The sequence below is a fragment of the Falco punctatus genome, assembly GCF_963210335.1.
Source record: "Falco punctatus genome assembly, chromosome: 4".
Classification (NCBI taxonomy): Eukaryota; Metazoa; Chordata; class Aves; order Falconiformes; family Falconidae; genus Falco; species Falco punctatus.
The window spans coordinates 96,750,939-96,775,111 of NC_137583.1; the positions used below are offsets into that span (position 1 = coordinate 96,750,939).

The 24,173-nt window shown below is 35.9% G+C and overlaps 1 protein-coding gene across 14 annotated transcripts in view; it reads left to right on the forward strand.

Annotated features, from left to right (window-relative positions):
- The window catches only part of CLASP2 (cytoplasmic linker associated protein 2), a 144,966-nt gene that overhangs the window by 115,697 nt on the left and 5,096 nt on the right, over positions 1-24,173 (forward strand). For 11 of the 14 annotated variants that reach the window (XM_080385871.1, XM_080385865.1, XM_080385876.1 and 8 more), the window contains 10 exons: positions 404-467; positions 5,641-5,804; positions 6,774-6,852; positions 7,003-7,053; positions 11,816-11,959; positions 15,962-16,105; positions 16,549-16,655; positions 18,043-18,196; positions 18,910-19,138; positions 23,467-23,660. In XM_080385871.1, the coding sequence (XP_080241997.1) occupies positions 404-467; positions 5,641-5,804; positions 6,774-6,852; positions 7,003-7,053; positions 11,816-11,959; positions 15,962-16,105; positions 16,549-16,655; positions 18,043-18,196; positions 18,910-19,138; positions 23,467-23,660 (1,330 nt within the window). The remainder of the gene's footprint in view (positions 1-403; positions 468-5,640; positions 5,805-6,773; positions 6,853-7,002; positions 7,054-11,815; positions 11,960-15,961; positions 16,106-16,548; positions 16,656-18,042; positions 18,197-18,909; positions 19,139-23,466; positions 23,661-24,173) is intronic. The other 3 variants (XM_080385874.1, XM_080385878.1, XM_080385866.1) reach the window with 1 other exon arrangement.

Sequence of the window (24,173 nt, forward strand, 5' to 3'; positions counted from 1 at the left end):
AATTCTTGCAATAGAAAAGATTCTTAAAGTGCTTGCATCTAGTGTTGATGGAAGGCCTTTATTATTTGTCTTATTTATTTTTTACTGTTATTTTTGTTGGGTATTTATTCAGAAGACAGAAGTAGCTATAGGTAGCTACTAAGAATACTTTTTTCTTTGCTCTTTTAAAATAGTTGGGAATGGTATAATATATGAATTAGTTTAAAGAGGCATTTCTAGGTTAAAAGTCTCATTTTAGACTGAATCTATTACGCTACATATCCATGTCTCAAACATAATGCTTTACTTCCTTTACTAGATTATTTGATTTGGTACTACATCTGATTTCACTGATTGCTATGCATTTAGTGTTATGGTAGTACTAGCAGGGGAGCTGACTAATGTATTGTTGTCACTTTGACAGTCGTGTTGAGTTGAAAAGGTTGTGTGAAATCTTCACAAGAATGTTTGCTGATCCTCACAGTAAGGTATGTTTAGATTTTTCTTATTTCCAGTAAATGTTTGAAAATGGATACTAATGGAAAGCCAGCTGCAGTAAAATGTCAGTGATATTTGCACATGTAAAATTTTGCAAATTAGGACTGAAATCTGATACTGTTAACTGCTTACACAATTCAGTTTGTCAATCTTGAACAAGATAATTTTTCACATTTTTGCAGGATAATTGAAATAAAGGTTAGTTTCATCTCAATGACATTGAACTCGTTTAAAAGTTTGTGCTCAGAATTTGTAAGAATTTTTAAGAAGTCATGTTTACAGAGGCTACTTCAACATCAGTAATGGTTTTCTCTCAATTAAAAATGAAAGGCTTTGGTGCAGTAGTTTAAATCATAAAGAAAGTGGTCTAAATCATACGTGGTGAATCTGATGAACTGTACCAAACGTGTACTTTTTTTTTCCTGTGGTATTTTGTATTATCATAGCTTATGGTCATCATCCTCGGATTTCATAGATAGGACTGGCAGTTAAGGCTGTTGAATAATTTTTACATCATTGTTAGTAGTCAGTGGGTAAGGTAGAGACTGTGCTTCAGTATAAAAGAAAATGTGATGTTTTATTAACATTTACCTAGGTAAAGACCCAGTATGGACGATACAGCAAGGAGAACAGCCCTTCTGTTTTCTAAGACCATTAAAATCTTTCCAAGTTACTACACTTGATAGTATTTTTAGAATTCTTGTGGGAAGAGGGTTACTAGTACAGCTTTATATATGCAGTAATTTCCCATAGCAAAAGGACTGCAGGTAGGTAAGGAGCTGAATAAAGTTACAGTGGTGTCATGTAAAAAATATGTAACTTAATCTTTTCTTTGCATTATAGTCTTGTTTGGAAGAAACCTTAACCTTTTATGTTGGGTATAACACATCCCACTTGGCATCCATATTTCAGAATTGATAAAAAGATAACCCAGAAAAATTGAGAGCAAAGTAGTTATTTCAGAAGTATCAGCTTTGCCTAGCAGAATTCTGAGAACTGGCTTTGATTATGCAGTATACTTTATATATTTTTAAGTCTTCTTTATTGCTGCAATGGAAAATTAATTCCAGAGTGATGGGAAGTCTTGACAGCTTAACTTGGTGTTTATCTATTCTCATTTTTCCTGCTGGAAAATGTGACTTAGCTGCTATCTATGACGCAGTGTATTTTGGAAGAAACTGGCATTGCACACAGCAACTTGATATTAAAGTTGCTCACATACTGCAGCAATATAGAAGGAAAGACTAAAGCCAAGCAGGTAAAGAGAAACAGAAGGAAACATTCCATAAAAAGAACAGAGGAGAGGAAATAAAACTAAGTGTTGAATAATTAACGAGTTATATATTAAGTAATGACAAAATTGTGACTAGCAGCTTGGTTTAATTTTGCTTGTTCTTGTGTTAATATTGCAGCTATGCATGTGTATCAGAACTACCTGGGAGATGTTTTTGTAGTGAAGGGAGCCAGGGAAAGATAATGAAAGTGTTCCAAAATTAATTTGTACGTGTCAGAAGAGCATTTTATCTTTTCATTAAGCCTTTAGGAATGTTACACTGCATTATTCTAGTTAATTGTTTTGTTTACTGGGCATTCTGACATAAAATAATGTTGTGATTTCAAAAATTTGGTCTGTGTTATATAGCATATGTGGTACACCTGTTCCAGTCACTGAAACCTTGCCTGCTTTTTGGTGTTGCAAAACTGTTACGCTATCAGTATATTATCAGGAGGATCCTTTAAATATTAAAGAGTTAATGAGCTGTGAATTACTTATCATGCACATGTGGCTACATAAATCTCATCTTAGACTCTTTCCGAGTGTCTGTAGGAATTACTCTGTCATCACTTTTTTTTATTTTAAAGGTTTACTTTAACATGATAGCTGGATATAGGACATTGCTTAGAAAAAGAGTAATACCATTTGGAGGAGAAAATGGGAGAATGATTTGAAGGAAATGCCAAGTGCTTACTTGTAAAATACATTCGGTATCCCAATAAAATTACTAAATCTATCATAAAAGTTTTGAATTACCTTTTTTGTTTTATTTTGTTTTATATTCCATACAGGAACTTTGTATTGATGGCCACTAATTTGTGTGTTTTTATCTTTTTCCCTTTTTTGTTGTTTTTTGTTTTGGTTTGGTTTTTGTTTCGTTTTGCATGCTGTCCCCTGTGTTGGAACTCTCTTTAGAGAGTAAGTTGGTTCAATATTTGTTGGAAGCCTAACCTTACTTGCATGAATGTGCAATTAACCCTTTTTCTCTCTATTTTTCTTCCCCAAAGAGTTCATGCAGTGTCAAGCCTTTTGCAATCATAAAATGCTCTTACAATTATGTAAACTGTGTGGTAAAGTTTCGAGATGTGCTTTATCTACTAATTAACTGACATTGTTTGGTTATGCATTCCTGCTTTATATTGTGGTGGTTGGCACATCTGAAATAATTCACTTTAAAGGTAGATCAGTTATAACTATTTCCATACCTGTTTGTTTTTTCCACCGCCAAATTATTAAAACTTCAATGTTAGATGCTCAATTTCAGAATTTTAATTTTCATCATAAAAATGGAAACTGCAAAAATCGCAGTACCCACATACATTGTTCAACATATAGGTGGTTGAATTCATTTTCCATTCCAAATTCATTCTTTACCTTAAATACTCTTACAGCCTTCTTAAATTCTTCATTCTTTGGCCTAAGACAAAATGGTATGATTTGTATTTTTTTAAATGCAAAAAAATTACTCAACTTTTCATTGGAGTTTTGTCTAGACGTTCATGTAGTAAACCTAAATTCAAACAAAGCTTGAAAACAATTTAGTCCTCAATTATGTGTATTTTAAATAGCTAAAACATTGGCACAACATCTTTAGAGTACTTTTGCCATAGTGATTCATAATTCACTTCATAATGATTTCTATTTAAACCACTTTACGTGTTTGAAGTGTCATAAGAAGTCCACATTGCTTCATCAAATAAAAGGTTGTAAACCAGTTTGTTCACCTTGTACATTTTAATGAAAAAAGCATGTGCGTCAGTGTCTGCAAACTTGAAGAAACAGGTACAGTTTTTAAATTCTGCTGAGCTGTGTAATTAAATTTGAAGGGTCTTAAATACAGTTTTAAGATCCCCAGTGTAATCTTTATAGCATCAGATTTTTTTTGTTGTTTGCCTAAGTCAAATATATTTTCCCCCTATTTTAGGGCCATGAAATTCAGAAACTGTCTTATTGCAATACAGAAAGTAGGTTTTTGTTTGGTTTTTCCTGGGTCTTATAATTATGCTCACTAGTTGTGCATCCACAAAGTGGTGTTTTGTTTCACTTTAGCCAAATAGAGATTTCTAATCCGGAGCATAAAAATTTCTTCCTACTGCTGGGAGGGTAATTTGTAAACCTCAGACTTGAACACAAATCTAGACAGATAGAAAAGGAGTTAGATGCCTTTTTTTTTTTTTTAACAATTTTTGATTTAGTTTGCCCCAAAAGGGAAGTTGAAGTAGCTCATCCTGATGGACTTTTATGTTGAGTAGGATTTGTATTGGTTTGTTTCTAACACAGCTTTTCAGTATTTAAGATGTCTGTTAAAACGTTTTCCCTGATCTTTATTAGATCCTGAAAGAATCATAGAATCATAAAATACCAGGTTGGAAGGGACCTTAGGGATCATCTGGTCCAATCTTTCTTGTCAAAAAGAACCTGATTTTTTTTTTATTTCTAATGTGAATTTCAAAGTACTTTTTTTAAAGATACCTGTGTGGATTTTTTCACTTCATGGTATAAAATTGCTTACCCTAGCTTGATTATCAACATGAAAAGAGATCTAATTTCCTCGGCAATGAAGGCATGCTGCAGCATGCACCAACTCTTCCACACTTGATCAGTGCTATGGAAAAGGCCCCACTTCTGTGAGCTGCTTTCTGCAGCTGTGAGAGGTACGATCGCTGTTTGGGATCATCTGCTCTCAAAGACAGCAGCAGAACTTGGCTTGACAACAAGCCAGGTCAGCTGCAGGAGGATGTGGGGTTCTAGCTCCTCCTGTGCGGCAGTTATTTCCAACATCATTACCCATCTCATAAATACTGAAGAGGCAATATGCCTCCAGCCCTCTTGGCATCATAGCAATACTTCTGCTCCTGTACCTAGCTATCTGCTGAAGCTGGAGTGTGTATCAGATGTGAAGGTATCATTTTCAGGCCAAACACCCATTTTTCTTGTTGGAGAAACAGGAAACTCGTGGTCCACACTGTATGGAGCATATACATCCTGATTTCACTGGAAGTATTGAAAAAAAGATAAAACCAGTGAGATACTAAAAAGGCTAATTAAATGAAGTTAACCTATTTCTCATGCCCTGCTTCACACCTCCTGTCCAAAAAGCCCTTTTTCCTGGTCTGAGTGTTGAGGTTACCATAAATACAATAATATGCTTTTTTTCTTTACTGAATGCAGTCTTTTAAACATTTTTTGTATTTACTGTATTCAATGTTATTTGTTGAAAAGAACACAATGGATAATGCGTTTTTGAAAAGATGAAAGTACTTCTGTGTTTTAAACACCTGCCAATCTGAAATGTGTTGTGTTTTTTTTTTTCCCCTTCTCTGAATAATTTTGTGTTTGCCTGCAATAGCAGGAGAATCTTGTTCTGTTCCACAAATATTTTGTGTAAAGGACTTGGCCAGCTTTCACGATTTTGCAGTATTTAGTAATGCAGATATTTACAATGAATATTTTGCTAAAGAATTGAAGCAGCTTTTCTGGTTTCAGAGAGAAAGTGGTTTTGTAGTCTTTGAGGAATGTGGCAAATGAACTTAATGATAAAGCTTGAAAGGGTGAAAAAAATTTGTAGTGAAAAAAATTGAGGTTGCGCCAGCCATCACAGTAAGCATTTCTTTTCTTGATGAAACTGCATGGAATACCTAATTGTCAAACTTCTACAGAAGTCGGCTAACATTTCCAATGTACTCTTGTATCAAAATCCAATGAAAAAGCAAGAGAGTTTTCTTTTTTCCTCCTTTATTTTTTTTCCTGCTTGGCTGCAAAACACTGCCTTTCTCTGCCTCTGATTCCCTTACTGCTTTCTTCTTTGTTTGTAAGTTCAGCATATGTCAGTGTCATTTCCTCTTTTGCCCCATCCTACCCTCTTTCCATCTTCTTCTGCCTTTTAGGTGTTCAGTATGTTTTTGGAGACACTGGTGGACTTCATCCAGGTCCATAAAGAAGATCTGCAGGACTGGCTGTTTGTACTGCTGACACAGCTGTTGAAAAAAATGGGTGCTGATTTGCTTGGGTCTGTACAAGCAAAAGTTCAGAAGGCACTTGATGTCACAAGGTAATGAGTTTTTAAAAAAATAATTTAAAAAAACCAAACCTCATGTTATTTTAAAGTTTTGGGGTTTTTTTATTGTGCTGTGTGATTCTTAGAAAAATGCAGAGCCAATAACAGATAGTGAAACTTCAGTAAACCTTCCTGCTTAAGTATTTTGATAAAAAAAAATTGTTGCAATATTCATCTCTTAGTTAAGTCAGCAGGCTTTTAAGGAGTTACGGCAGTAATGGATTTGTTTTCTGTCTTCCCTCCGCTCTCCCCAGACTTCACTAATAGCTTTATTCCAAAATGATGTTACGTGACTTTGGGGGCCATCAGAGCTGCCCATCCCTGGCCAGTAGTATTTCCAAATGGAAGCTGGATTTTTAAGTAGAGTTGGAGGAGCTCTGGGACGTACTTCTCATCCTCCATTGTCTGAAGTATGGGACAGTGTGAACAGTCTAGGTCTGTGTGGGACCCATTCATGTGGCACATCTGCTGTGAAATCTGGGGAGGGGTATGGTGTATGTTGTAGGGAGAGAGGGAATATGGTCTGCCACACTTCACTTTGCTGCTCCATCAGAGTCCTTGAGGGTCATACCTGTAGTGTGCAATGGGGGAGAGCAGAGGCAGCCCAGAGACAATAGGATTGTTCAGAGAAGTCTGCAGGAGAGTTGTGGTTTAGACCTTTAGGGTTGCATAAATTTAGAATTGGAATTCTGCTATATCATTATAATAATTTTCCTCGTTACTTATATCATTTATTCTAGCTATAATTGCTTCAACGCAGGAATTTCTTGAATTTTGTCCTTTACATTCTAGGTAAATGTTTCTGAAAGTCAGATACACTATCAACAAAACTGGTAGAAATTTTTTCTTTTAAAAGTACTAAAGCTTTTCTTTACTGAAAAAGAGGGAGGGTTTATTTAGTGCCTCTCAACAGGTATTAGAAGAAAATTTCACATAACACGATGTGATTTGTTTGTCTTACAGGGAATCTTTCCCAAATGACCTCCAGTTCAGTATTTTAATGAGATTTACTGTTGACCAGACCCAAACACCTAGCTTGAAGGTAAGACTTTTCAGGCTTACATTGCAAACAAAAATCTTCATTGATAGACATTTGCTTGTCTTAATATTTGAATTTGGATTGTTATTTTTGTTCTGTTTCAAAAAAAACCCACATTTTCAATTAGTGGATTTTGTTTTTGTAAACTTTCAGACAGTCAAGCCAGCACTACAGGACCAGCTTCGCTCTTTTTGGAGCTCAAAGGTTTTTGTCTGAATTATTGCCTTTATTCTTAACCCTATGTCAAACTCTTACAGTGTTTCCAATAATTTTTATTTGAATGCATTTGTATGCTGCTACTAACCTTTGCGAGAAACTTTTAAGCATGCAGATGTTCAATTTTGAACATTACACTAGTATGAAAATGTTTGCTGCAAGAGAGATCTAATAAAACCACAGTACAGTAAAAATAAGCAACAAAGACGTGGCCGCCTAACATCAAGCTGGTTATGCAAACTCACTCTATCAAGTCTTTTCTAATTTTATGTTTGTGATTTCCCAAACGTGTTTTTCTAGTTCTTTTTTTTTCCCCTGTGTTCAGCCTGATAGGTCTTGAATTAATTTCAATTATTTTTATATTAATATAAACTTAAGTTTCTATATTAAAAATCAACTGCTTTTGTGGTATGCTTTTCGGAAATCAGTGTGTAGCTTTATAATTACAGACATTTTTACATAAGAATCTATGGTCCATAGGCTTCCCAGTATAACTGAAAAGTAAAAATGTATTCTGTAGTACATTTACAGTTCCAAAGAGAGTTGATTTTGGGATAAATGCATCAAATCCTAAGAAGATTTACAAGTGATGTGAATGCGGAAATAACAAGCATATGATAACTGGCATTTTCTGCTCTATCCTGCACGAAATATTTTTACATCGTTTGATACTGCACAAGAATATGACTTTTCCCAAGTTATGTTGAACGTAAAGTCACATGAATATGCCTTTTTTGTCTACAATACAGTAAAACTTACATTTTTAAGCTTTTGAGGACAGTTGATACGTTGACCACTGTTGCTTCGTAAGCTTTGTTAAAAAGGGATTGCTGTCATTTATTGAAGACAGCAAATGAGGTAGTAAAAATCAGTTTGTTGTTTAAATAAATCCTTGGAACAAATTGGGCTTGGTTTTGTTTTACTTGGTTTTCCTTCCCAGGGAACTGAATTTGATGGTTGAGATGTTCTTCTTTTTTTTTTTTTTTTTTTTTTTTTATACAGTAGTGTAGCTGGTAAATGCATATCAGTCATGTTTCAAAGTTGAGAGTGTTGATTGGGAGCGAGACTTGGACTCCTGCTAGGCTGAGTCAGGGGCCAAGTTCAAGAACATTCACTGTGTGACCTAGAAGGAATTAAGAAATTTGATACACTTGGGAAGATATTCTGAAAATAATTTCCAGTATTTGAGAGAAATTTCTGAAGTAAAGATGTCTGCCTCCATAGAAGTACACCTGTTAGTTTGAAATAAAATCAAGAATATTTAAAATGAATCTTTGGGACAGTAAAGTATGTAACCGTTGAGGAGAAGGTAAGCTTTCCAAAGAAAGTCTTACCTACCCCCTACTTCCACCTTTTTCGGGTAACTGCGACTGCAGGATCCAGACAGTGAAGTTGTTGAACATAAGTTGCAGAAGTAGCTATTTAATACCCACATTCATGAATATTTTTTCGAAATCCCATCTTCAGTGCACCAAGATGTGTAACAGATTAATTAATAATCCTAGTCCACTACTCCATTTCTGGAAGTCTTCTATCTTGCTTTCTTTTGGTATAATTTTACACGTAGGTGTGGTGAACTGCTGAAGAACAGAGTTTAGTGGTGCCAGAGGCTTATGTCTATTTTGGTCAAATGTATGGATGGGGCATAGGAGTCAAAGTTTCTAGATAGGATATAATCAATTAAGCTTATTTTTGCAGGTGCAGAGCATGTGCTTACCAAAGGATGGGTGTTTTCCTGAAATAGACTTCAAATCATCACTTTCATTTTTCTTGGGTTGAATATCAAGCAGCTCACGCTCAGTGAGAAGTGGACTTAAACATTGTGATCAAAGTTCATGACAACTTTCTGAACTCTTTTTTTTCCTCTGAAAATAGTGATTTGTTGACAAAGGTTTTTGCCACAGTGGATCAGAAGATTTTTTTTTTTTCTAAGTTCTTATTAAAATTTCTGGATTAAGAAAAACAACAACCAACCCATGACACAAATTCACAGAGATTAGAGTGCCCTTCAAAATTAATCTTCAGTGTATATTTTAATAGTTTGGTGAAATAATGGCTTAGGCAGTCACTCTTAAGTATCCGGTAACATAGGGACATACACCTGGGATGTGGCAATCTGAAAGTCACTTCACATGATTGCTTGTATTCAGCCTAAGTTAGTGTCTTGCATCCCAGGAAATGAGTCCATCCCAGAGATGGACTTTTTTCTGGTTTAACTAAAGTAGCTTCTCTGCATTCCTGTCTCCTTTTTTTCTTGTTATGTGAAATGTTTCTTTTGTCTTGATCTGATACAGCAAACAAAACTCTGTAAATTGTGAATTTTTCACAGGACAGGAAAACAATTTACTTTCTGGCACTGACTGTGTAGCATCCTCACAGTATTTTCCTGAATCTCTGGAAGTAGTTGCACATATTCTTGTGCCAAAATTCATTGTTTCATTATCTGTGAAAGCTGTTTATGAAGCACTTCAGTTTCTTTTGTCTTTTTTTTTTTTTTTTGTGAGTTATAGTGCTTGTTGAGGTTTGATCTATTATTTGGCTCACTTATTACAGCAGTGCTGTTATTAAACAAAATGTCTGCTTGTGTTATATGCTTTACAGGAAAAATGTCTTAGTGTTTATAGTCCAGCAAATGTGCAAAAAATTCAGCCTAGAAGAGTACAAAGTCCAGGCAGTATTAAACAACTTCATAGACAGTGGTTTCAAATTAACAGTAAATACTCATTGTAAGAGTTCCTGGAGCTGCTTTCATCACAATCTCTTCAAGACAGGGGATAAACAATTTTTGACTAAGTGGTCTGTTGAAGAGGGTTATGTTAGACATTTTATTTCTAAACCTCAACTCTGTATATAGTTACTGGAATTAGTAACAGAAATACATCATAAGTAGATTTGCTGCTGTCATGGACTTTACTTCAGGGTGGGGGTTTTTATCCATAAAAATACTGTCTCATGGTATTTGAGCATAGAAAGGTACCCCTTCCAGAATTTCTTTTCTCAAAAGCAATTAGTGAAAAATACTGTCTTTCAAAATAGCTGTAAAACTTTGGGTACCTGCCTCACTGTGAAAAGCTGTATTAGTGCAAACTCTCTCCATTCATCATCTTCTGTTCACTGCTCTGATGCCTCCTGAGAGCTTCCATCTTTCCAGAAGTCTGTGATTTACTCCGTGGGAGTAGTTTAAACACTAAATAATACTGCTGTCAGATACAGTACTCCAGAATTTTTTAATTTTTTTCGTTGGGAGAAACTCCTTTGGATGTTCTAAGTGTTACAATTCTTAACAGTAATTTTTTATAAGGTGTGATATTATATATACATAAATTGTGAACAGTGAAACATAATGCTGTTGTAGTGGTTTCACTTGGTAATCTAGAAATTTTAACAATTACTTCATATTTAGAAAACCATGTAGCCTAAGTCTTTTTGCTGGGGAAATGTTGGTGGTTTGTTTTTTTTGTTGGAAAGAATCTAGCAAATAGTGTGGGTTTTACTGCATTTGTTGATACTGATATGCATAAGATGAAAGCCTCCATCTGTTGGTTGTTGTATAACTTTGGAGAAGTCGAGCTTTAACAAGCTGCTGTGAAAATGAAATACTCATTATTAATCTACATGTATCAGCTGTCACTAATATGCGTGTCAGTGTATCTTGAGTTTTTAATAGCTTGCAAGTTTTCATGACCAAGGGGAATTTCTAAATAGCTCTGCTCAGAACAGTTTTACAACAAGCCATGAACAATTAAAAATACACCCAGAACTCCTCTTTCTTTCTGGTTTTGATGGACATAGGTGTCTCCCTCCTGGTAGGTATTTCTGATTCACTGTAATTACTAGCGGAAATAAAAGCAGCTAAGACAAATAGGTGGCCTGAATAAATGTTCGCTACCTCTGTTGATGGGTTGCATGACAAATCTCTGGAGTAGCAGGAGTTGAGGAGAGAAATATGTAGGGGAGATACAGGCATATAGCCCTTTGCCCAAGGCTCTGCAGTGGTGCAATTTTGGAGAAACTAGAGACGGGCTGCAGTCTGGGATGATTAAAACAAATTCTGCATAAGCAGAGGGAGGGAGTGGAGTAGGAGAATGATGCTCAGGTACATGAGGGAGTAAAGCAGCTTTTCCATTCTCCTGGTAAATCTGTGTCTCTTATCTTCTTAATATCTTCAAAGGAAAAGCGTGCATGTGACCCCTTCTGAAGTCTTTTGTGGAAATTCTATTCCATACGTTTTTAATGTTTAATGGGAAGATTCACGTGGCTTATCCCCAAAGATAGTGACTGTTCAACTCTGAAGTTTCATAGAAGAATGCTGAGTGTTAACTACATAGTAGGAATTAATGGGAACTGATAGTGGTTCATCAGATGATGTTAATTTTTATTTTAGTACTCAAAGTTCTTAATTCTGAGTAATTCTTTAAAATCCTAATTATTCTTAAATCATCTGAGCATTTTGGTTTTCTGTTAGTTAAATATAAGCTTCTGCGTATGCAGTGATTTGTGTGTCTTTTAGTCACTACCAGTAAAATCTAAGATTTCTTTTACTATTTGAATTTCTGTGGAATAACTCCCTTCTTGAAATGTTGTATCCATTCATAAATTGATTTGTTGTGTAGAGTTTTGTATCAATGCTGAAAAGATGTTTAGTTTAATTGGGGGAAAAAATATTTTGGAGAATGAACACTTTATAAGCACACTTGTTCTTGTAGCACATCATTTTTATTGTCCGCCTGACTCTTATTTCTCTTTGCAGGTCAAAGTTGCAATCCTTAAATACATAGAGACTCTTGCACAACAGATGGATCCAGGAGATTTTGTAAATTCAAGTGAAACTAGGTTAGCAGTTTCTCGAATCATCACCTGGACCACAGAACCTAAAAGCTCAGATGTTAGGAAGGTATGTTTGTTAATGTGTACTTAGATTATTCCAAGGGTCTTGGCAAACTAAAGAAGCTAATATTTCTTGTCTAAACAAAAAAAATACTATTTTTCTTTATAAATGAACATACTCTTTCATACAGAAAAGATAATTCTGTATCCTTCTTAGCAAACACACCTAATTTTTCTGTATAAAGTATCAGAAGTGAGAAAGTAAAGTTTGGCAAAAATTATAAGTTTAAGAATATTTAAGCAAAAATTTAAAATTAACGTATCTTGAAACTCTCTGTTAGGGTTGTATTTTCATGTATGTTAATATGTTGAGATTATCCTTCATAATAGAAGGAATAACTTTGTTCCAAGCACTATCTGGTATTAGAATCTCGTCAGTGAGCATTTTCTATACAGTTTTAATATTACTTCAGAGACCACGCTGCATGATACTGATAGCACATTTGTAACAGGAGTGGTGAGTTTGGTAGCAAACTTGGTTCAATCTCAGGATTTTCTTGAATACTTTGTGTTTAATAAAAGATAGGTAAATAACTGTTGACCCCTTCAACAAAGGAAGATTTGTGCTTTAGTAAGTTAGCATCAAAGGTTTGTTCTTATAATGTTGCAGTTCCAGTGCAAACTCCCTTTTCCGCATAACTGCTGTGAAGTGAAAATTAGTATTTTGAGCTATGTAGACACACCAGGGATACAGAGTAACCATGAGAAATGTACTAATGCAGTCTTTGGAAGGGTCTCTTAAAGTAGTCCTTACAATTACAGAAAGCAAAAACCTTTGAATTTTGCTTGCAGTTTGATGGAATAGAGTTTTGTTGTTGTTCAAATTGTTGCTGGTCATTCTGTCCTAGCTGCCATTATCAGCATGCTAACACTTTTTGAATGCTAAACAAACATACTTACTTTATGGCTCATAAATGCAAGTATCTTTGACACAGAAAGCTAACGCTTCTGTTTCTTTTTCTCTGTTTATTTCTACGGTTTGAAAAGTTGCAACAATTAATTTGTTTAGATTTCCTTTGCTATTTTCAATTAAGTTTGCGTTTTGGTAGCTTCATTTCTGGAAACATTACCAAAACTTCCTTTCTTTAGGAGGGATGTTTTGTGGAGAGAATTGAGAGAAAATAGTGGGAGCTGTCTCACGAAGTATGTGAGGGATGTTTTGTGGGAGAGAATTGAGAGAAAATAGTGGGAGCTGTCTCACAAAGTATGTAACGTGAAGAGAACAAAAATAAAAATAACTTCCACAGCATCTTGATATCTGGAAAGTTTGTAATATGCGATAAAAAACATAGGAGAGTTAATATTAGAGGTAATGTTTCTGTCTTTTGGCTCTTGCATAAGTTCATGAATACAAGAAGGCAGTAATAGATTATTATATTCTGTGAACTTCCCTTGCCTAGTATCGTGTTCTAGTGACATACATAAGACCATAAAACAGGAGGAGAATTGAAGCAGCACTATCTTGTAAATCAGTACAGTTTTAGTGTTCAAGACACGTGGCAAGCTGACTTATCTGATGGTTCATATCTCTAATAAGCATTTTTATGTCAATAAGTAACTGAATCATGGAAAGAATTGCCAGTGAGTTTAATAATCTAGAACACCTTAATTATATGAACTTTTCTCATTTTATTTTTTCTTTCCATAACACAGCTGTTAGAGGCAACTGACTGCCAAAAGCCTTTAATAACTCTGGAAAATAACATTTCACCGATAAGTAGTCAAAAGAGTTATTCTGATGGTATAAAATTTTTCATTCCCTTAACAGGCTTCACTGCCTGCTATCAGAGCCTTTTCTATTTTATTTATTTAATAAGTTTATAGTGTTTAGTATGATTTCTATGTAATTTATGGTTTGTTGGTGGGGTTTTTTTAATAAAAACATTTCCAGTACTAAGTATTATGAAAAATCCTTTTTATTAGTCTGAAGTTGGGCACTCTTAGTGCAGTTCAGTGATATGGGACTTCTTTCTGGAAGGTAAAATTCTACGTTAGAGAACTGAGATTTCTTCTTAAGATTGGAATTCTTCTGGGAAGATTTATAATGTTCTTAGAGTTCTTCTAAGAACAAAACAAAATATTTCTGATACTTATTGCAGACTTTTAAAGATGTTATCTGTATAACTGGACTTAAATCTCAAGAGAGAGCTTATGCTGAGGAAAAGAAAAACCTGCAAATACTGTAAAATGCTCCTTTTTTTTGGCCTGGAAGAGAGGGAGAAAATAGATAATTGCATAGTTGAAAACCTTTTGTGAGTCAATATCAATTTTGATTCTTTAGGTTGAGCTTCATTTTGGGCAGACTTGATGTTAACAGTTTCTTTCCTGATACGACCTTGAACTGTCTATTGTGTTGTTTCATTGGCAGCTTAAATAGACACAGTGTTACTGAGTGGAGACTTGGGTAACAGGACAGAAAAAGGGAAGTGGTAATTCCCAAGCCTTTGCTCAGTTGCTGGATTTGTTTTGGGTTTGCTTTGTGTCAATTTCTGTTGAAAGAGTGACCATAAGAAGTAACAAGGAAAAGAGAAACATTAAAGGGAGATTGCAGAGGGCATTCAGGGTGTTCACCTGAAGGAAAGGCTGTTGGGGGAGAAAGGAATAAAAGTTAAAGAAAACAGCCGGTCACGAGTGTGCAGAGATAATTTGTGGCAATCTAACATGCTAGTATTTTTTTCATTAAACTTAACACTGAGATGTGTGCTGGTATGTGTGCTCATACCTTGGCTTTCCACTTTTAATTAAAAAATGCTACAGTTCATTGCTCTGGAAGCAAAAGGAGGGAAATAAATGTCTAAAAGAATTCTAAACTACTTGTTTGAAGTATACTGCTGCTTAAGCAAGCTGCCTGTCATTCTGTCTAGCATGGGGCACTGGTTCTCTCCAGTGCATGGCAGACCTTGATGGTGAGCTATATAAACTAGACACAGTTGGTTAATCGTAGAAACAGAGTTTTGTACTATTAAACAACTCTGGAGAGTTTAATCTGTAGCCCGTCATTGCATGTGTGTGTTTAGTTGTTATGTTGACAGGTTTGTTAGACTGTCCAGTGAATATTCATCAAACTGGACAAACATTACTAAGTCATGCAGTCAACATTCCTTTACTAGAGGGAACCCAACCATTGTGTAATTTACTGTGTTGCTTTGCCAGTAAAGAGCTCTGATATTTTTTTTTTTTGCTTCATGAAAAAAAAAAAAAATATTAGTAAAGCACGCTGTAGGATGAGGATGATGTTAAAGATGAGCTATTAAAATTCAGGGTGTGGGAGGTGACATCCAGTAAACTGCAAACTCCAATACTTAACAGTTTTCATCTTTAGAATATGTAGTCAGCTAAATTATTTCTAATGACCTTTGCCTATCTTTAAAAAGACGAAGGAAGCAGAGTGGGACTGGGAATGTTAACTAACTAGTTTGGCTGTAGGATAAATTATAAAGAATATGAAGTGCTCTGATCACAAGTCAGAATCAAGACTGTATCATTCCAAATGAGGTTATCTTTTTGGGTTTGGTTTGGTTTTTTGTTTAATTTCTAAAGCGATAAATACTCTTTTTTTGAGCTAGGGTTTTTGATTATCCATCATCTGTAATTACCACTTGCAGAACTCAGGATCAGGCTTGTTTCTGCCTGATGTGTTCCATTCCTGTCTTTAAATTTGTTCAACTTGCCAAACCCTTTAAAAGCTCTTTTGCAAATTCCTTCAGTACTTTTTGTAGTAAGTAGGGATGTGGGTTTGCAGAGGTTGAGGAGCACAATTCTGAAAGACTGCTTGTTAAAAGGATTGTGTAAAGTGTAAGCTTGTTGTTGTGTGCCTGGATTTATCACCATCTGAACTTCCAGCTTTCCAGCAAATACAAATTGATTTTGTTCACATTTATTAAGATCTTTATTCAAGCCTGATCAAGACTTAAGTCATGTTTTATGATTACCACTCATTATAGCATCTCTTGGTGATAAAATTACTTTAGAAAGTCCAGTGTCTTAAATCTGTATTTTCTTGTTCTAGGCTGCACAGTCAGTGCTGATTTCCCTTTTTGAACTCAACACTCCAGAGTTTACAATGCTGTTGGGTGCTTTACCAAAAACATTTCAGGATGGAGCCACAAAGCTTCTCCATAATCATCTCCGGAATACAGGCAACAGTGGTCAGGTATTTACACCTCTCTTATTATTCTTTTTGAAGTTCTGGTGTTTCAAACATAAGTCCATTTCAGTAGACTTATTTGTGAGAGCCAGAAGGTTGGTAGAGGAACGGAGACAACCCAAATCCTATGTAGAAGTCTGTCTTAGTAGCAGGTATCACACCTTATGGAATGCCTTTTCTTTTTCCTCCAGGCAATGATACCTTCTAAGTCTATATTGCTTCCAGGTGACTTAATAAGTTTGAATGTGCTTTTTTTAAGAGTAGTTTATCTTTTACTGTACTAATTTCAAAGGTATACTTGATTGAAGTTACTAGTAATTGATTAGCCAGTCCAAGAAATTAAATAGAAGCTCTTAAAATGTTTCTGGGCACTAGAAAATAAATACAATAATAAGTTAGAAGGGAAGCTGAAGTCCTACTGCAGTATCTTCTCACCTTTTTTCCTCCAGGGATCAATGGGAAGTCCTTTAACAAGACCGACTCCACGCTCCCCAGCAAGTTGGTCAAGTCCTCTCACTTCCCCAACCAATACATCACAGAATACTTTGTCACCAAGGTAATGTCTGCTGGTGTTGCTACTTTTATGCATCCTAAGGCTTCGTTACATGTTACCCCAAATTGTAATCCCAACAGTAAAAGCACAGAGTGAATTTTGCACAAGGTGACAGTTCCTGAAAAGCAATCCCCCTCCTTCTACAGAATGACAATACAGTGAACCGCTCAGCCTCCCTGAAGGGTCTGACAGGTACCAGGGCTGGCCCTAGGTGGGGAAGGGCTGTGCACCTTAGAGGGCAAATGGATTAGCAAGAGAAGGAATGGAAGTGTTAATCTTTAGCATATGTTAGAATAGATCAGCTGGGTGTTGGTGGTTTGACCCCATCCAGAAACTAAGCACCATGCAGCCACTTGCTCGCTCCCCCCCACAGCGGGATAGGGGAGAGAATCAGACAAGTAAAAGTGAAAAAACTCATGGGTTGAGATAAAGACAGTTTTAATAGGTAAAGCAAAAGCTGCAACACACAAGCAAAGCCGAACAAGGAATTCATTCACTGCTTCCATCAGCAGGCAGGTGTTCGGCCATCTCCAGGAAAACAGGGCTCCATCATGTGTAACAGTTACTTGGGAAAACACTCCCAGCATCTGCCCCTTCATTCTTTCTCAGCTTTCTGTGCTGAGCGTGACCTCATATGGTATGGAATACCCCTTTGGTCAATTGGGGCCAGCTGCCCTGGCTGTGCCCCCTCCCAGCTTCTTGTGCACCCCCAGCCCACTGGCTGGTGGGGCGATGCGAGGAGCAGAACCAGCCTTGGTGCTGTGTAAGCACTTCTCAGCAATAACAAAAACATCCCTGTGTTATCAACACTGTTTCTAGCACAAATCCAAAACATAGCCTCATACTAGCTACTGTGAAGAAAATTAACTCTGCCCCAGCCAAAACCAGCACACTAAGTCATCAAACCAGACAATATTGGGGAGACAAAAAAAGTAGTAGTTCATAAATGTTCTGATCTTTAATTTTGTGGTACCAATGTTGCCAGCAAAATGGACTTTGCTTTTAGCAATCGACTTACTCTGAAAACCGTTGACTTTTATCAGTCCTCCTTACTTTGGAACTTCTTTCAGAATGAAAGGATGGTGTAAAAATCCTAGTTGTTTCACGTTCATAAAACAGAACAGAAGTTTGTTTCTTCAGGCAACTGTTGCTACATAATGTAGCCCTTCTCTTAGCTAGCCACTGCCATTGCTTTCTCTGTCAGTGCAGAACACTTAGAAGATGTACCGTAATACAGTTTTGTTACATGGAGAGCCAGCTTTCCTCCTTCATGTATTTCAAGAAAAATAATAGTTTTATTAAGTCTTGGTAGTTCCATGCTAATGTTATTTAAGAATAAGGGGTTACAAAATAAATCCATCTGAATTCCTGTGTCCTCTGTGGCCCACAGTGCATTTGACTATGACACTGAAAATATGAATTCTGAAGATATATACAGCTCTCTTCGTGGAGTCACTGAAGCCATTCAGAATTTCAGTTTTCGTACCCAGGAGGATATGAATGAGCCTTTAAAACGAGATTCAAAAAAAGATGATGGTGATTCAGTGAGTATTTAAACTTGGTGCATCTTGGTATCAGCAAACCAAGCCGGTGACTGATTTGTTACAGATGATAAAGCATCTTTTTCAGTAGGTTTGTCTGTTAGGACTTCTGAAATGGGACGTTTTTCCTAAATTACTGCAGAGCTTTAGAAAAATACGTTCCTATTCTTGAACCACATTTAGGAAATGTAAATGCTAATTCTAAATAGCACTAGCTGTTTGTTTAAAATGTTAGCGATTTAAAAATTTCATTACCTTGCAAAACAGTTGGAGTTCAGTATTTAAGAGGTCTGCACCTTAATACATGTTTTTCTAAAGATTTTATTTTATTCCATACAACCCATGTTCTGGGTTTTTCAGTGCTACATGTAGTCTTTTAAACTTCTGTTTCTATGAAACTCCAGCTTTCAGATCTGTTGAACTTGCCAAATATGTACATTCTTAAACATCTTTTTCATTACTTAGCATCAGAATCCTGAGATAAAATACTGACAGCTGTTTCTAGTTCATGAATATTTTTTGGACTATGTACACCTTACAACTTTTGTTTTTTGAAGAAAGCAAAGTTTAGGGAACTGTTTTAAGACTTCTTATTTGAAGGCTAGTTTGAAATTGTTGGAATTTGTAAGTTTTTGCTACATAAATGAATTACTAATGTAGTTAATTGAAATGTGTAAGTGTGTATTTCATATTCTTGTATGATACTTGTTCTGCAGATTTGCAGTGCTTCTGGAATAGTAGACCTACGAGCAGGAAGTGGTGTCAGTGATACAGGCCGAACAGCTCTTGATAACAAAACTTCATTACTCAACACAATGCCTCCCCACTCTTCACCACGTTCACGAGATTATAACCCATACAATTATTCTGATGGTATCAGTCCATTTAATAAATCTGCTTTGAAAGAAGCCATGTTTGATGATGATGCAGAGCAATTTCCTGATGGTAAGCTTCAGATTGTGGTCTGTGCTAGAAGAAAAATGGTGAGATTTTCCATCTTTTAGTTCCATTTCCAAATTTATTATTAACAATATATGTATCACCAGTGCCACTTCTTTGACAGGTTTTTATGAATACTGTATTTCAAATTAGTGTGTTTTTGTTAGTAAGCCTTTTGAGTGACACTGTTGGATTACCTGGTATTTGTAGAGATTAAGGGTAGAAATGAGACAAATACTGAACTATATTGTATACTTCTGGTAGCATATGCTGTAGCAGTACTGTCAATGTAAATTTACTTACCAGATTGCTTTATGATTGAAATGTAAAGGGGTGGAGAGATTTACAGCAATAAAGTAAAACTGGATCAGATCAGTTTGGGAATTAGGTGAAAGAATAAAAATTTTGTTAGTAATATATTTGTATTTGAAACATGACATTGGCCTTTTCTATTGACTAAACAGTCTTTTTAAAAAAAAAATAACACCAGCTTTTACTAGGAATGTGGTTCATTTAGCTCATGTAAATCTGGGAACTTGGGATGTTGTTTTGTAGGCTTTTAGAGCTTCTCTTAAATATTTCTCAGTAGATCTTCGGGTAATTTCTTGTATCTAAACCTTGGGAAGGTTCCACAGTATCACTGCTATCATTATTTTGAATATTAGGTAGTTTTCATATCTGGTATTCATTGTTGTTGGTAATTCATATTCAGTTATAGATTTAAATCGGTTTTTAAGTAAACTAATTTCTTAGTGAGGGACATAGGAATTTTCCCTCCTCTGACTGTTTTGTTTCTGTCATCCAGCAAAGATATGTTATAGAAACTGTTGAAGAACAAAGCTATTTCCTGACATGGTGTTCTATTCAGCTACATTCTACAAACTGGCTTTAAGTTTACATTAAAACCAAATCCAAGTCAGTGTTTAGTGAAATGGCATATGGCCAATTACTGTCATCTGGAAAAGACTGAGGGGAGAGCAAGTTTTTACAAATCATGTCATGTAAATATGAGTGACTAAATACCTTTGCATCCCCATACAGAGCCAGTTTATGATCAAGATTCTCTATTACATGGTGTGAGCTACTTCATACCTTCCGACAGCAGATTTCTGGATATTGCAGTAAATCAAATGCAGTCTGTGCTGTTGCCAGCATGTTCTGGGTTTGTAAAAAACCTCATGACTGGCTGGAGTGAAGCATCCCCATCCAGTATTAGGTTTTCGTGGCTGGTAATGCATTATTTAGTTCTGCTCTTTAATGGATCTTAACAAAGTATTTGCATTCATTCCTGTGTTGACCATTAGTATTTAGTTATACCATGTGAATTCTGTCATTTGTGTGTTACTTCTAGAATTCCATTTAAGATAACTTCAAAAAAGTCTGCATGAAAAAAGCTACAGTTGGCAAAATAATTTGTTCCCACAGTTCCTCAATTAGGAGTTGCATGCTATTCCCATAAACCTGAAGCGCTCATTGGATGTAAGATTTTAATTTTCAGAAACTCCACAGAATTGCTACCTCTTCATGACAAAGCCTTATTTTTACTGGACTCCCAGCTATCCTCTCATGTTACTGGGAGAAGGATGCAGAAATACAGGGCTGGATGGGGAAACCTTAGCTGCTGTTACAGTCCTGTCAACAGCACTGAGGCATGACCATGTGTTCTGCAGATGGTTTGTGTAACAGTTGAAAATTCACAGAGGAGGAGATGGCACATTGCACCCCACGTGGCCTGTTTTTTTACAGTGAACAGATTTTCAGAGTAACAGCCTAAATTTTCCAACCACTAGCACACTTCCCCCCTGCCCCCCCCCCCCCCCCAAGAGAGGTGGTCTTTATCCGAAGCATAGGGAGACCTGGCTTTCTGAGTCATTTCCAGACTCCTTAAAAGCAGCACAGTCTCTGGTTGAAAAACAGTGTTCCTCTCCAGGGAATCTTGCTTATTTCCATGGTTTGTTTTCCAGACATCTTCCTGTTTACCAGCTGCTTTGTATATGGGGCTTAAGATTTTTGCTTTTATGTCTTACCATCTTTTTTTCTTTCATTCTTCTGATTTATCATAACTTTCAGTTTTTATCCTGTTCTCCAGAATGCTTGCCAGTGCTCTTAAATTGATGTCATCTGCAGATTTTACGTGGTCTCCATATTCATTTGATAGTGTTAACAAAAGCATCAAACAGAAATCAGGCTCTACACAGTCCTGAGCAGGGACATCATTCATACCCTCGTAGATTAATTAGAAAGCCATTTAGTATCCAGTCACCCTGTAAGTGATTCATCAAGTTCTGCACCACTTGGTTGAGTTTTTTGGCCGCCGTGTTTGCATAGCTTCTGTATTAAGATGCTGTGGGTGACAGTAGGAAAATCTTTACTAAATTCATGATGTACCTACACGTTCCCTTTTAACCCCTACACTGTTTATCCTGTTAAAAGTATGTTATTTGATTGGTTTGAGAAGAGCTGTTCTTCATCAAGTATTTTATCTCTCTAATGCATATTTTTAATTCATTCAAATGAAGGAGTTGCATTTGCTTCTCCTCATTTGTGGTTTGTTATCTTTCTGAAAAAGACATTTTGAGAGTACACATTGAATATGACTTCTTTCGTGCTTATTCATTATCTGGAGAATGTTTGGAAATGAAACAGTGGGTGCTAAGTCATACAGAGGAGTGGAAAATACAGACTGTGAAGGCACATCCCTTTTGGTTATCTTCATGTTTTTCAGGAATTCCAGCTATATCCTCCACTAATGGAGCTTCTTTCTTCCCCTTATTCCTGCACGGACATGGCTGCTACCTTCTCCTCTCTTTACCCCTTCCTTCCATATGTTCAAGTTGCCACTTCTTTCATTCTGATACTTCCATAGTGAAAATAACTTCATTAAAAAAGATGCATGGGTAGTTTTACTACTTAGGTGTCAATGTGCATTCCCCAAAACAGGATGTACTATAGCTGTAATCCTCACAGTTTGGTCATGATCTTGCTTCTGTAAAAGTGACTGTTCATTCTGCTCATCTGTATTGATTAATAACTTGCCTAATGCAATTTCAGTCTGTCCTTTAGTCAAACATTAATGATCCATTTAGACAGTCTGAAAAGCATTAATATAGAAGCAATAGAAGTGCTTGCAGAAGAAAGTTGCTGCTTTCAGGTGCTTGTGCTCCTGATTATTCATGCAAAACAATGTAAATAAGAATGTTGGGTTCAAAAATAGTGTGATTTTTCAGGTAAGTGATGTGTGATTTTAAGTACTTGATATGTGGTATTCAGCTTTTACTTGTTTCTGTGTACAAGCGTTTTGTACAGTGTTTATAAGTTACAGTATTGAATACAGTAATGTTAAGATGTTCAAGGGCTATGGTTTCTCAGTATATGACCTAATAAATTCATTATGGAGAATGTATTTTGTATGTTAATAAACAGAATAATTTTAGGAAAGATGCAATGCAGGAACAATTGCATTTTATGCCAATATTTTCTACTTTTTCCAGAAGAAAAAAATATATCTGTCTTTCTGTTAATTTATCCAAAAATCTCAGTGCAAAGATGGAAGCCATGTGCTTTTGTTTCTTAAAAGGCTAAATGGGCCTTGATGATGGAATCAAGGAAACAACTTGATATTTAGTTTTCATTAAGACCACTTCTAAGTTTCTTGACTGTTTTCAGATTTCTCCATTTGCAGCCCAGTTTTTACAAACATGGGTCATGTTACTAATGCATTTTTCCATCATCATGAAATCCTCTCTAATCAAAACTAAAATCCAGAGCCATCTCATAATGACTGCTGTTGGGAGTCTCTGTGGGACTAACAGCCTTGATGTGCTTCTATTTCAGCTATTTTGTACCAAGCAGCATTCTTGTGCGTTTTTTTTCCCCCTGTTTGTGTTAAAAGCCTAGCTATTGCTGTGGAAGCGTGGCTTACAAAAGTCTAAGCGGTTCTGTAATACTAATGGAGGAAAGACAAATTTATCATCTTGGATGGAAGAGTTGTATGGGAAAGGTGGCATTTTGTGTATACATCAGATTTAAAAGAATACAGAGTTCTTACTGCTTTGGGGTTTGCAAGCATAAAAACTCTTGCAATAAACTAGCTTATGGGGTTTTTTTGCAGTATCGTTCTAGCGTTTTTTTGGTGGTCGTAAGCTTGTTCAGCAGTGTTGGCTGCCCTGAAAATGTAGTAGCCAGATTGCAATTTTTGCAGACAAAGTTGGGGAAAAACAAGCATGTTAGAAAGCCAGCTAGCTATCCTAGAAAATACCTTCCAGCTGTACAACAGGCACTAATACTTACTTGCAATGATCTGAGAACTGTGTGTCTGTATTCCTTTTTGACAGAGCCTCCCATGGACCATTCTGACCTGGTTGCAGAGTTACTGAAAGAGTTATCAAACCATAACGAGAGAGTTGAGGAAAGAAAGGCTGCCCTGTACGAGCTCATGAAGTTAACTCAGGAAGAGTCTTTTGGTGTTTGGGATGAGCACTTCAAAACAATACTGCTTTTGCTGCTTGAAACACTTGGAGATAAAGAGGTAAATTCAGATTAATCTAGTTAAGAATGTTAATAAAGCACATGGTTTACTTGGAGTATCTTTGAAATTTGTATGGGTTGTAGGAAAGGCACAAATTCCAGTTAGTCTTGAAAAACTAAAAAGCTCTGGAAATGTAGAAATTTCATGAAGTCTGAGTGTCCTAACAGTGAAAAAGGGCATCAGTAATACTTGCCTTCTCAAGTATTATTTGTTGATTCCCACGCATTAGATTAATTGAAATGTTTTTCACTGGAATCCGAAGTTTATCTGTTAATAGCCCCTGGTAGAATCTATAATATCAAAATATTATCATGTCTGGTAAAGCATTTAAAAATACATTTCTAAAATACCATAATGCTCACTGTGAAGAGACTGAGTTCTGTTAATTCTTCTCTACAAGGGTCATGGTTTTGAAATCACTGAGGATCAAAAAGACACTAATATTTATGAATTTAAAAAATTGTAAAAAATTTTTCAAAAAAGTGTGTGCATGATGTGATGCTGAAGATTTTG